Genomic DNA, 11,855 nt, shown 5'->3' on the forward strand with positions numbered 1-11,855 from the left:
AAACATGAGAAAGATTTTGCATATTTATTGTACCTCGGTGGGCGGGCGGTACTCATGATCCCATAGTAACTGCTTTCCTAGTTGGTTGAGGATTGACATTGGCAATTGTAAAGGAGTTTACTTTATCTGTTTTCTGAAGGACAGAATCATGGCTGATAGTGGTGGGAAAGAGATTTGTATTTAAGAGTGAAGAGCGGCAGCTGTCTTAACCAGGATTTGATTTTCTGTGCAAAGCGATGAATACAATCTACCTATATCAAGGTAGAGTGTCGCTGTCTCGCCTTCGTTCATGAGTGCGCTTTTTCTCTGATTGGTTAGACAGAAAACTAAGAGTAGGGATAAACGGGTCTTTTTCGGATGGCAGGCTGTGACCAGCGAGGTACCGCAAGGATCGGTGCTTGGGCCCCAGCTATTCACAATCTATATCAATGATTTGGATGAGGGGACTAAATGTAACATTTCAAAATTTGCTGATGATACAAAGCTAGGTGGTAGTGTCAGTTGCAAAGAGGATGTGAAGAGGCTTCAAGGGGATCTCGGCAGGCTCAGTGGGTGGGCGAGAACACTTTGGTAGAAAAAACAGAAAGGCAGAGTATTTCCTAAATGGTGAAAGATTGGGGAATGCAGATGCTCAAAGGGACCTGGGTGTCCTTGTACATGAGTCACTGAAAGTGAATGTGCAGGTGCAGCAAGCCATTAGGAAGGCAAATGGTATGCTGGCCTTCATTACAAGAGGATTTGAGTACAGGAATAAAGAAGTCTCACTCCAATTATATAGGGCCTTGGTGAGACCACACCTGGAGTACTGTGTACAATTTTGGTCTCCTTACCTAAGGAAGGATATACTTGCCATAGAGGGAGTGCAACGAAGGTTCACGAGATTGATTCCTGGGATGGCGGGACTGTCATATGAGAAGAGATTGAGTGAATTAGGCCTGTATTCTCTTGAATTCAGAAGAATGAGAGGGGATCTCATTGAAGCATACAAAATTATTACAGGTCTTGATGGGATGAATGCTGGGAGAAAGTTTCCCTTGGCTGGGGAGTCTAGAACCAGGGGCCACAGCCTCAAGATAAAGGGTCAGCCATTCAGGACTGAGATGAGAAGAAATTTCTTCACACAGAGGGTGGTGAATCTTTGGAATTCTCTACCCCAGAGGGCTATGGAGGCTCAGTCATTGGGTATATTCAAAACAGAAGTCGATAGATTTCTGACTAGTAAAGGCATCAAGGGATATGGCGATCGGGCCGGTGAATGGAGTTGAGGCAGAAGATCAGCCATGATCTCATTGAATGGCGGAGCAGGCTCGAAGGGCCAAATGGCCGACTCCTGCTCCTATTTCTTATATTCTTATTCGCTGTTTCTCGTGCTCGTGACTGAAAGTGGAAGGTACTGCAGTAAATCTCTCCCAAGTTGGAAAATAACTTGACTGGAGTCTATTGGTGAAGCATTAAAAAGGATAGGGTTTTGAGCAGTACTTAACTAATGTACCATTTAATTTCTCCATTGCTCGTTGCAGGAACTTGGCCCACGCTTAGCTGCCATGTTGAACTTTAACCTGCAGCAGCTGTGTGGACCTAAATGCCGTGACCTAAAGGTAGAGAACCCAGAAAAATATGGTTTTGAACCGAAGAAGCTTTTGGATCAGCTGACTGATATTTACCTGCATCTAGACTGCCCCCGGTTTGCAAAAGCCATTGCTGATGACCAGGTTTGTGTACATTGGGAATGTTTTATTTTTGTGCATTTTATACCTGAATAACTTCTAACGTAGCACAACATTGTCTGTTTGCCTCCGAGGGAAATTGTATGAACTGATCTTCTGTCGAAAGTGTTTCTCTGTATGACTCGCTTTTTGAGTGGTTCCATGTTGCATCATGTAGTGTGCCGCATGAAAGTGGGTCTTGTGTAATTCTAAAGGTTAACCGAATGCACATGGCGTAGCATCATGCCTGCAGCTTTCAGTGTGTAGATTTACCACAACTCTGGCTATTTCTCACGTGCTAAACCAAGTTGCTCTCACTGAGAGTATTTATCTCTCAGTTGCCCAGGAGAATGTCTAAATGTGGCGTCTTGAAAATGTTTCCAAGGAGACACGCTGTAAACGATGAGTTTCAGCCCGAGCGTTAAGGAATCTGTGGCTCTGACAAACTGGGCAAGTCGGCCACACTGGAAATATATGACTTGGAAATATGTCACTGTTCCTTCATCGTCGCTGGGTCAAAATCCTGGAACTCCCTCCCTAACAGCACTGTGGGCGTACCTTCACCACAGGGACTGTAGCGGTTCAAGAAGGTGGCTCACCACCACCTTCTCAAGGGCAATTAGGGATGGGCAATAAATTCCGGCCTTGCCAGCGAGGCCCACATCCCTGGAACGAATAAAACACCCCCTCCCTTGCACATCTTCAGCCCCAATCCACCCTGCCGCTGTGCGCACCGTGAGCCATTTCCTGGAGGAATGATGGGCACCCAACCTTGAAGGACTCTGCTGATGTTGAGATGTCCACCAGGAAATGTGCAGGAGCAGCCTCGAATTACTTACCCTTCAGCTTTCTTTTTCCTTGGCCTCTGCTCACCCTGACAACGTAGCTGTGTTTAAATTAATGTGTAAACTTGCATTCTACCGCCATGTTGGCCACCGTTTTGGCCTGTAATAAAAATGGCTCATGATTAGGAATGATCGTGTCTAAATGCACGTTTTGATACTCTGCTAGTGTGCAAGTATTTTGTGTAATAAGTTGCCAGATAATTAACTTGAAAGTTATGCTCTCATTTATCTTCAAAGTCCTAATACTTTTTTTTTCTTTGGGAGCAGCGATCGTACAGTAAAGAACTGTTTGATGAGGTCATTTCAAAAATGAGGAAAGCGGGAATTAAATCGACAATAGCTATAGAAAAATTTAGACTTCTGGCAGAAAAGGTGGAAGAAATAGTCACGAAGAATGCCCGTGCTGAAATTGACTATGGAGATGCACCAGATGAATTCCGAGGTAAGTGAGCTTGGAAAAATTCTAATGCTGAAATGAAGTGGAAAGTTTACAGAACAATTAACTCTGAAATCTTTTGTATTGTAAAATTCTCACGGTATGTGCGTCAAATCTGGTATAGTATAATCTGGGAAAGTGTAGGCAATTATTCGGGCTGAGGTAATAAACTCGTTTGAAATGTCTCCTCTATTGAACGACCAGATACAAAAAGTAACTCTCGTCACCTGCCAGGCAGGAGAGATTCCTTTAAAGCCCATGTCTCTAAGAATTTTATGCCTTGGTTGGTAGCTGGTACAGGATGAAGAGAAACTGGAGATGACTGAGCCAATGTAATAGAACACTAACTATTTTCTGTTGCAAATTAATTCATATTATACATTAGAGTTTATGAACCAGTTTTAGCATGTTTACAAGTTTAATTAAATGATATTGATTGTAAAAGGTACATCAGTGCTTTGTAAAATGTGCTGTTTATGGCATGTTGCAGTGCTATGAAAGAATTGTCTCTGAGATATACAGCAGTATTACAGCGTTGTTAGCAGAGCCTTCATTGGGACCCATTTCTGATGGTTTGAGTGATTATTGCAGCCCAGTTGGTAGCAGTCTCATTTCTGGGTGCGAAGGTTGTCTGCAGGCCCCACACCAGGACCCGAGCACAGAAACTCCACTGGCACTCTGGTGGCGTACTGAGGGACTGCTGCATTGTCAGATCGGATGTTAAACTGAGGCAGCACCTGCCTGTGCGGGTGAATGTTGGTCTTTTTATGACTATACATTCCTTTGTTCTGTCTGGTTAATTTTTTTTTAATTAACAGAGGTTCTGATGACATCTGATTGCTAATTTGAGTGGAAGTGGGTGGAATTGACGTACGCAGTTGATGTTGAGTCACTCCTGGGTTGATGGACTATGAGTGCTAATAGTAATTCAACCCCCGGACAGTAATCTATATAAATGCAATTACTATTAGTAATTCCTTCATGCCAGTATTCTAATGTTGTCATCAGCACTTGGTTAAATAGATGGAACCAAACGACATGAATACTGAAAAGGTACAAAAACTGGGAAACTGTATTCTTTGCAGTTTTTTGTGAGCCTGCAAAACTGCTGCCACGATCAGGGAATTGAATATAGCACTGTAAATCCTGGGAGCCGACTCACGGGTGCCAGTCTCCCAAACCAATCTAAACGGTGCCGGTATAAAAATGGCTTAATTCAAGCCTGCTTTACATTGCAGCGCTGGCGCGAATGACAGCCTGATTTCTGAACAACACTGTACTTGTTATGAATCTTATGATCCATGAAGAAAGACTCATGAAATAACACTGGACGGCCAGCTGGTGGCGCCGTCCAAGGAGTATAAATACTCAGGCGTGGGCCCAGCTTGCCCAGGACATTTTGTAAACCGGAACTAGTGAAAGATAACTAGACCTCCATGTTTTGAAACAAATTGATTAAAGCCTTGCTTTATACTCGAACCAAGTGCGTAGTGAGTTTTATTATGTCAGTACTAAGTGAAATGGCACTACACCTCCCCAGGTGAGCAAGAACGAGTGCTCTTCCCAGCCTCTCCCTTAAGTAGCAATACTGCTGTCAGCAGATGCCGGCAGCACGTGGCCCACGGGTAGGCTGAACACTGAACCCAGCGTTGGTTTCAGATTGCTGGCTTATGAACCTTCCCCGTCATTGCTTTCCTGCTGCTGCCAATGCTGTGGAATCTGTCTGCATTCTTAATAGGGGTGGATTCAGCACAGCCCAGGGAAACGCAGCACATTGCTAAGCTGCTTCAAATAGAAATGGTACCAGCGGAGTTCCAAGTATCTATTCAGATAAATGAATTTTGATTACAACGCTGATAAATTAGCTTTTATTGTAATGCTTATTTGAGTTGCTGATTTATAGGGCTTCGTTGTTACAGATCCACTGATGGACACTCTAATGAATGATCCTGTGAAGCTGCCCTCTGGGACCATAATGGACCGCTCTATTATTTTAAGACACTTACTGAATTCTCCGACAGACCCATTTAACCGCCAACATCTGACCGAGAATATGCTGGAGCCAGGTAAAGAATGTTACTTTATTAAACCTATATAAACTTTTATCTCATTGCACAAATTAATAGCTTCCTCCAGTGGCGTACTGGGTAAATGCACCAGCCACTGTGCTGAGCTTTACAGACCAGGCAAGATCGAGGCTCACTCTGCGGTCCGATCAGTAGGGGTGTCAATAGGACAGGTACAATTGGCTACGTGCTACAAAGGAGGGAAAAATCAGCCAGCGTTCCCTCTTTGAGCACCAACCAGTAACCCTTATTGGGAAATGTGAGTATTTGGACATCAGGTATTGAACTCCGCTGTGATGTTCAGCATGGTCGACGATCCTGCCACACACATTATGAAGATCAACCATTTGGGATAAGTACCAGAGGGCTGCTGGCGCCTGTGGAATTGTACCCCAGCACAAGTCACCACCTTTAAGGGGGGTTTTAAGAAAATTGAAGAGTGCAGCACTTTTGTGTTCTCAAACACTAACAAAGTGGCAGGGCAAGAGTTTACACTGTGCCAATTGCCTGATCTTGGCCTTTAGTTATGTAGAAGTACTGAGCAGAAACCAGGGATGAAAGAAAGGTCAGCAGTATCTCTTTCCAGTAAAATTCCAACAAGAGAGAGCCTAACCACCTCCACATTAGATTCAATAGCACTACCATCCTCAACCATCAAGGTCCTGGGGAGTCACCATTGACCAGCAGATCAACTGAACCAGCTGCATAAATTCCGTGGCTACTAGAGCAGGTCAGAAGTTGCGTATTCTGTGGCGAGTGGCTGATTCCACAAAGTCTCCACCACATACAAGGTACAGGTCAGGAGTGTCGTGGACTACTCTTCACTTGCCTGGATAGTTGCAGCTGCGACAACACTTGAAGCTCGACACCGTCCAGGACAAAGCAGTCCGCTTGATCGGCACTCCATACACTAGCTTAAACATTCACTCCCTCCACCACCTGCGTACCGTGGCTGCAGTGTGTACCATCTACAGGGTGCACTGCAGCAACTCGCCAAGGCTACTTCAACAGCACCTCCCAAACCCACGACCTCTTCCACCTAGAAGGATAAGGGCAGCAGGTGCATGGGAACACCACCACCTCCAAGTTCCCCTCCAAGTCACACACCATCCTGACTTGGAAATATATCGCCGTTCCTTCATCGTCGCTGGGTCAAAATCCTGGAACTCCCTCCCTAACAGCACTGTGGGAGCACCTTCACCACACGGACTGCAGCGGTTCAAAAAGGCAGCTCACCACCACCTTCTCGAGGGCAATTAGGGATGGGCAACAATTGCTGGCCTTGCCACTGACACCCTTATCACAAGAATGGGGGGGAAAAAAACTGGTACAGGTAGACTATCCTTTATCCGAAGACCTTGGGACCAGCTGTGTTTCGGTTTTCGGAATTTTTCGGATTTCAGAAGGTTTTCATCTCCGTATCTGACAACAAACACTGTTGCTTAGCAACAGCTTGTAAACACTCGGGCCCTGCCTTGGAAGTGTCTCTGAAGCTGTTGCTAAGCTACAGAGACTCTTGCCACAGCCTGACTTTTTTTTTAAAAAAATGCTAGGGGAAGAAAAAAAATGCTAGAAGAAAAAAACCTAACAAAACGGCTGCTGATTTCTGCCGTTAGATCGAGGTTTCCGGCTCCCCCTGCTCCGTATCTGAATTCCTTGACTTAGCGGGGGTCTGGGGCTCGACTGCCGCCGCCAGTTGTGGGAAAGCCGGATATCGGCTGACTCCTACACTAAGCTGGCCCGCAAATCAGGTCTGGGGGGGGGGGGGGAAGAAAAGACTATCGGACGGGCCGCTGCAGCTATTGGACGGGCCGCTGTATTGTTGGGTTCACTCTCCCGGTACCTCCTTCACACTGCCCGGCTTGGCCTGCAATCTCCTACCCAGGAGGGAACTCTGACCCTCTGCCCTGCTCACAGGGAAAGGCAGAGCTCCCGGACCACTCCTGTCATGTTTGGCGCCACTCGGGTCATGTCGTGTGCACGACTTACGCTCCACGAAAAAACTTTCGGTTTTTAGAGGTTTTCGGTTTTCGGAAGTGCGGATAAAGGATAGTCTACCTGTACCACTATAGGTATTATATTTGTTTTTAAAAGGGGAGACTGATCTAAAGCTGGTTTAAAAAAATAGCCCAAGATTCTGACACTGCAAGTCCAGTAAATACACTGCTGCACAGGATAAGCTATATTGAGAAACAAATGCATAACACCATTGTGTTAGGTAGTTGCAGCTGCCTTTTTTCCTTGAAAATCGAAGTCGTTTGACGTTGTGAAGGTAGGAGGTTGCTAAATTAGTTCCATCCTATTCTCTGGATTGTTCCATTTTTTTATTACAGTGCCCGAACTGAAGGAAAAGATCCATACCTGGATGAGAGAGAAGCAACATGCCAACCGTTCTTCACAGTGAACTGTTACTTAAGGTGGATCCAGCGAGAAACGTTTGTAGTTCTGAGCGTAGACCACCAGATTAAGACCCAAAAGCAAATCTGCTTGACAGTGAGGCTTTGTAGGCTATGTCTGCTGCACTGATATTAAAAAAAAGGGTGAACTGAACACATTAGAAAAATGTAATGTCTCTGTAAATAAATTTAATTTAAAGAACAAAAACAATTTAAAAAGGAGAAAAGTTCAGAGGTGTTGGGTACAATTTAGAATGCCTTTTCAGTACAGCTACACGTGACCAATCCAAGCTTAAGGGTGGTGCACTCAAGGCCTTGCAGCAAGTTTGAAACAAAAGGGGGGGTCTGAGCAGCAATGTTTTTTTTAAATGACTGTATTAACAGAAGATGGTCTGTATTTTAGGTTGAAGTTATTACTGTATCTTGCGACCAGTCGCTGCTAAAGGGACTGTTTTGTTTGCTGCACTAAATGTTCCTCAAAACCAAAGTGATGCACAGGCCCTTTCCCTAAAAACTGATGTTTTAATTATGAGGCAAAATCTGTTGGCTCACAGGATTAAAGGTGAGACTATTGAATCCTATTTGTTTATCATTAATTTATATATTTGTGGGTTTTTTTTCGAACTTGCCCTCTCCCTCCACCCCTTGCCCGCCCCAAGTAATTTACACCTATGCATAGACTTTCATCCAAACTCTCTAGCTAGGAAAAGAGGCTATGAATTTCCTCCATTTCTGCCAACCATGTTTTATGGCCATCGATTTTTTCCACAGTATGATCTGCATTGTTAATATTTTGATTGCGATAAGCTTTTCTTTTAAAAAGACATTTCCTCCGAGAAACCACATCAATCCAGCCATTGCCTTCCTCTCCTGTTGGATTGACTTCCTCTCCCAGAGGACTTTTTATCATTGCTACAGCACACTAGAGGGCACTCTTGTTTTCCAAGAGTTCCTTCAGCCTTATACTGAAATGTTTTAAAATATAGTTGATGCCACTTGAGTGAGTACCTGACAAGTGAATAGAAACTAAAACCCAACCCTTTTTCTGTCTACCCTGTTGTATTCACTCCTGTTACATTAATTTGAGCTTTTAATTCTTGTTAGTTGACATTTTCTGAATACATTTTTATCACATTTTACGTCTGTATAGTTTGCTGCAAAGCTTGTTATTTCAACAGTCCTGAATGGCAACAAGTTAAAGTAATGTGAAATTGCTTTGCATTTTGGAAAATCTTCTTTGCAAGTTAAATAAAGTGTGCAAGAAAAATTCCAAATTTCAATGAGTTCCAGACAAATGTGTTGACTTGAGAAGGATTGACTCTGCTGCCATTGTGCTTCTCATAGTTTAAAAATCGCCCAGTATCAGTGGGGTATTGTGATGTTTTTGTAAACTGCTATACTGTGACAGCTGCAATTCTGCTGCATGAATCCAGTTACAGTAGCGAAACAGGACTGGTCGCCATTTCCCTTCAGCGTAGCAACAACTGTGCAACAGGAAAAGGAAATCCAGTTATCCGGTTTGAGTATTTGGATTTTGAATGACCTAATCCATTATTGAAACTGGGTTTTGACATGACCAATGCTGTGCTGGCCTAAACCCATTGCAAACAGTTGCTGTAACTGCTCAGATAATGAGAATGATAGCTGCTGCATAAAGCATCAACAATCTTGAATTTATAATTGTCTAGTTTAATTTTTTTGCAGTAAAGTTTTTTGCAAAATCATTACAAAAGCAGCAATAAGTAGAAGTCAAAATAGTGTCAAAGTAAATTGGAATTTTATGATAGCTTTATGCAGATTGTAAAGATCTAGCTCTTATGACCTACAATTCTACGCACAATTAACCCTTGTATTCCTGCAAATTTTCCCCTTCGAGTGCTCCCTTTCAATTCAGTTTGCATGCACGCGGTTGCTTCAAATTCACCTGTCTGGTGTTTTGAACTTGATTGTTTATTAAAGCATTTTACAATGCTCCTAGTTTCCAAATTGATGATTTTTACATTTTTTTTCAAATGATAATTCATCCTTAACTTTATAGCTGTGTGTTCTTTTTATGCAATTTACTCGAGCAAAGAATGTGGTAGCAAAAGGGATAATTGAGGAAGTGTTCAAAACAGCTGGATGTAAGATATGAGGTAGTTTTCATTGTAAGTCTTCAACAAGCATATTCCTAACATTATTCAACAGTCCACCTAATCCTGTGCAAGCTATCTTAGGATCCAGAGCCCGTTTCTGTACTTCTCACCTACGACAGTCTGCCTGCCCAAACTCTGGAGCAAATAATTATATAGTTGTATTAAATACTGGACATTGAGAGCTCACCAGTATACAATTAAAATCTGCTGACTTCACTATATACTTTATTAAAAAATATATACTAAATAGCCTGTACATTGAAAGTCCACCAAATACCCAGACTTAATAAATTTAAAACAAATTGGAAATCTGCAATAAAAGCAGAAAATGCTGGCTCTACACAGTAGGCCCAGGGACATCTGTAAAGAGAGAAGACAGGCCAGTGTTTGAGGTGTATACCCTGCTTCAGTACCCTGACACTTGAACATGCCTCTTCTCTCTGCAGATACTGACTGACCTGCTGTGTATTTCCAACCGTTTGGTTTTTTATTTCTGATACCTAGACTATATCCCTGCAATGTACAAGTCTTGCTTTGTAAAGAACTGAGTTATTCAACAGCTCAAAACTTAGAATGTAACAGGTAGATTTTAACTGGCTACTGAACTTGCCCCTCTTTCTCCCCCCCCCCCCCCCCCCCCCCCAAAACTAGAATATTAAAAATGAAATGCCTTTGCTCAAGTGTGTGAATTTTCTATGACAACAGTGTTATACATGGGCGGACTGGATTATTAAATATAGGAATTCAGAATAATTATTTTAATTGCATTTCTTGCATTTTTTTCACTTTTTGTTTCATTTTTGTCCTTTCAGAATCGCTTGTGTTTAATCTTTTGAGCCAACATTCGTTGCCATGTTCAGATTTTGTTGGATTTTTTGTTTTCTCTTTACTACACAGAAAAGAACATTTAAAGGCCCTCTGTGTGTAAGTTGTACAGCCACATCTTCAATAAAACTGCCACTGGTATAATGCGGTTTATTATGAGCTCATCACTGCATTATGTGAGGCAAAGTCTACCCTTTCCAGTTCAGATATGTAACATGCACATCAATCTGTTGATAATTTGACCTAAACTTTGAAGTTCATTTTTTGTTACTTTTTTAAAAAATATATATATAATGCGACCTATTGAGAAAATGGACGATGACCCTTTCTAACCCAGAACCTTTCTCAAGATAAAGCTGCAGCATTTTAAAATGACAGCTACCCGTAGTGTCCAACTTTACTGTATTGGTGTTTTGACCAAATGTCGAGGCTCACAGACTCCTGACTGATGCTACATTCGGTTACCCCTCTTAAGTTTAGGCCTGTAATTATTTTACCCCATACAATACTATACTTTTCTTGCATAAAGGACCATTTAGACCTTTCTGGGCTAGAAAGGGTTAAAATTTGTTAAAATTAAGATTGTCAAATCTGTTGCGTAAGGTAATTTGAAAGTCTTCTAGCCAATTATAATGATACCATGATAGTGTGATAGTGCTGATGTACCCTTTTTACCCCAGTATTGTTGAACTGGAAATTCTAGCACTGCAGCAAGAAAAGGAGGAAATTAAAAGCTACATTGTCCAACTAAAATTTGCATTTTTGGTAATGTTATACTGCCCCTTGCTCCAGGTACTTGAATTTCTGATTTTTATTTTGAAAAGCTGGAAGTTTCTTTTGTGTTTTTGTTTTTCTATAAATGCTGTTATAATCAGAGAACTGTTTTTAATGATAAACCTGCTCAGAATGGTAATTCCTATAGACTGTTCTGATTGCTCCCAACCTTTGAATTCCAATAAATGGTACACATCCCAAATACAAAATGGTATCATTGTCTTGTACTATTAAGTGGGTTTGAGGTTCTCCATTTTTGCTTATAAAACCAAAGGTACACACACTTAGAGACTTTAACTCTGAACTGGATTCCAATCAAAGTGATCCATGCTGTGCAACTTGTTGCTTGTCTGTATTTTCATTGTTCTGCTGACTGGGGAAAGCACCAATTACACATGGCATTATCTTCACTCTCTCAAGTTATGGGCACCTGTTAAGTCACATACTTGTCTCATTTAAGAGTTCTGCTCAGTTTATTGTGGGATACGTTGGATTTTTTTTTTATCTTGCTCTGTTAGATTGCCTCCATTTCACAGGCTTGATGAAATTTGAGTTCGAGCTAGCAAAGGTATATGTACTTTTAATTTGAGCTGGATTCAAATTGGCCTATTCCACAATTTCTTGTGTACTGTGTATTTGACATCTAATTTGGATTTGGTCTGAATTCTTGCC

General features: G+C 42.1%; 1 protein-coding gene across 6 annotated transcripts in view; it reads left to right on the forward strand.

Annotated features, from left to right (window-relative positions):
* The window catches only part of ube4b (ubiquitination factor E4B, UFD2 homolog (S. cerevisiae)), an 80,980-nt gene extending 69,585 nt beyond the window's left edge, over positions 1 to 11,395 (forward strand). For 4 of the 6 annotated variants that reach the window (XM_085967397.1, XM_085967401.1, XM_085967402.1 and 1 more), the window contains 4 exons: positions 1,521 to 1,712; positions 2,819 to 2,993; positions 4,907 to 5,053; positions 7,387 to 11,395. In XM_085967397.1, the coding sequence (XP_085823523.1) occupies positions 1,521 to 1,712; positions 2,819 to 2,993; positions 4,907 to 5,053; positions 7,387 to 7,457 (585 nt within the window). In that variant the 3' untranslated portion in view covers positions 7,458 to 11,395. The remainder of the gene's footprint in view (positions 1 to 1,520; positions 1,713 to 2,818; positions 2,994 to 4,906; positions 5,054 to 7,386) is intronic. The other 2 variants (XR_015073578.1, XM_085967398.1) reach the window with 2 other exon arrangements.
* The last annotated feature ends 460 nt before the right edge of the window (positions 11,396 to 11,855 follow it).

The sequence above is a fragment of the Somniosus microcephalus genome, chromosome 25 (genome assembly GCF_052327205.1).
Source record: "Somniosus microcephalus isolate GS21.2 chromosome 25, FLI_Smic_1.0, whole genome shotgun sequence".
NCBI classification, from domain to species: Eukaryota; Metazoa; Chordata; class Chondrichthyes; order Squaliformes; family Somniosidae; genus Somniosus; species Somniosus microcephalus.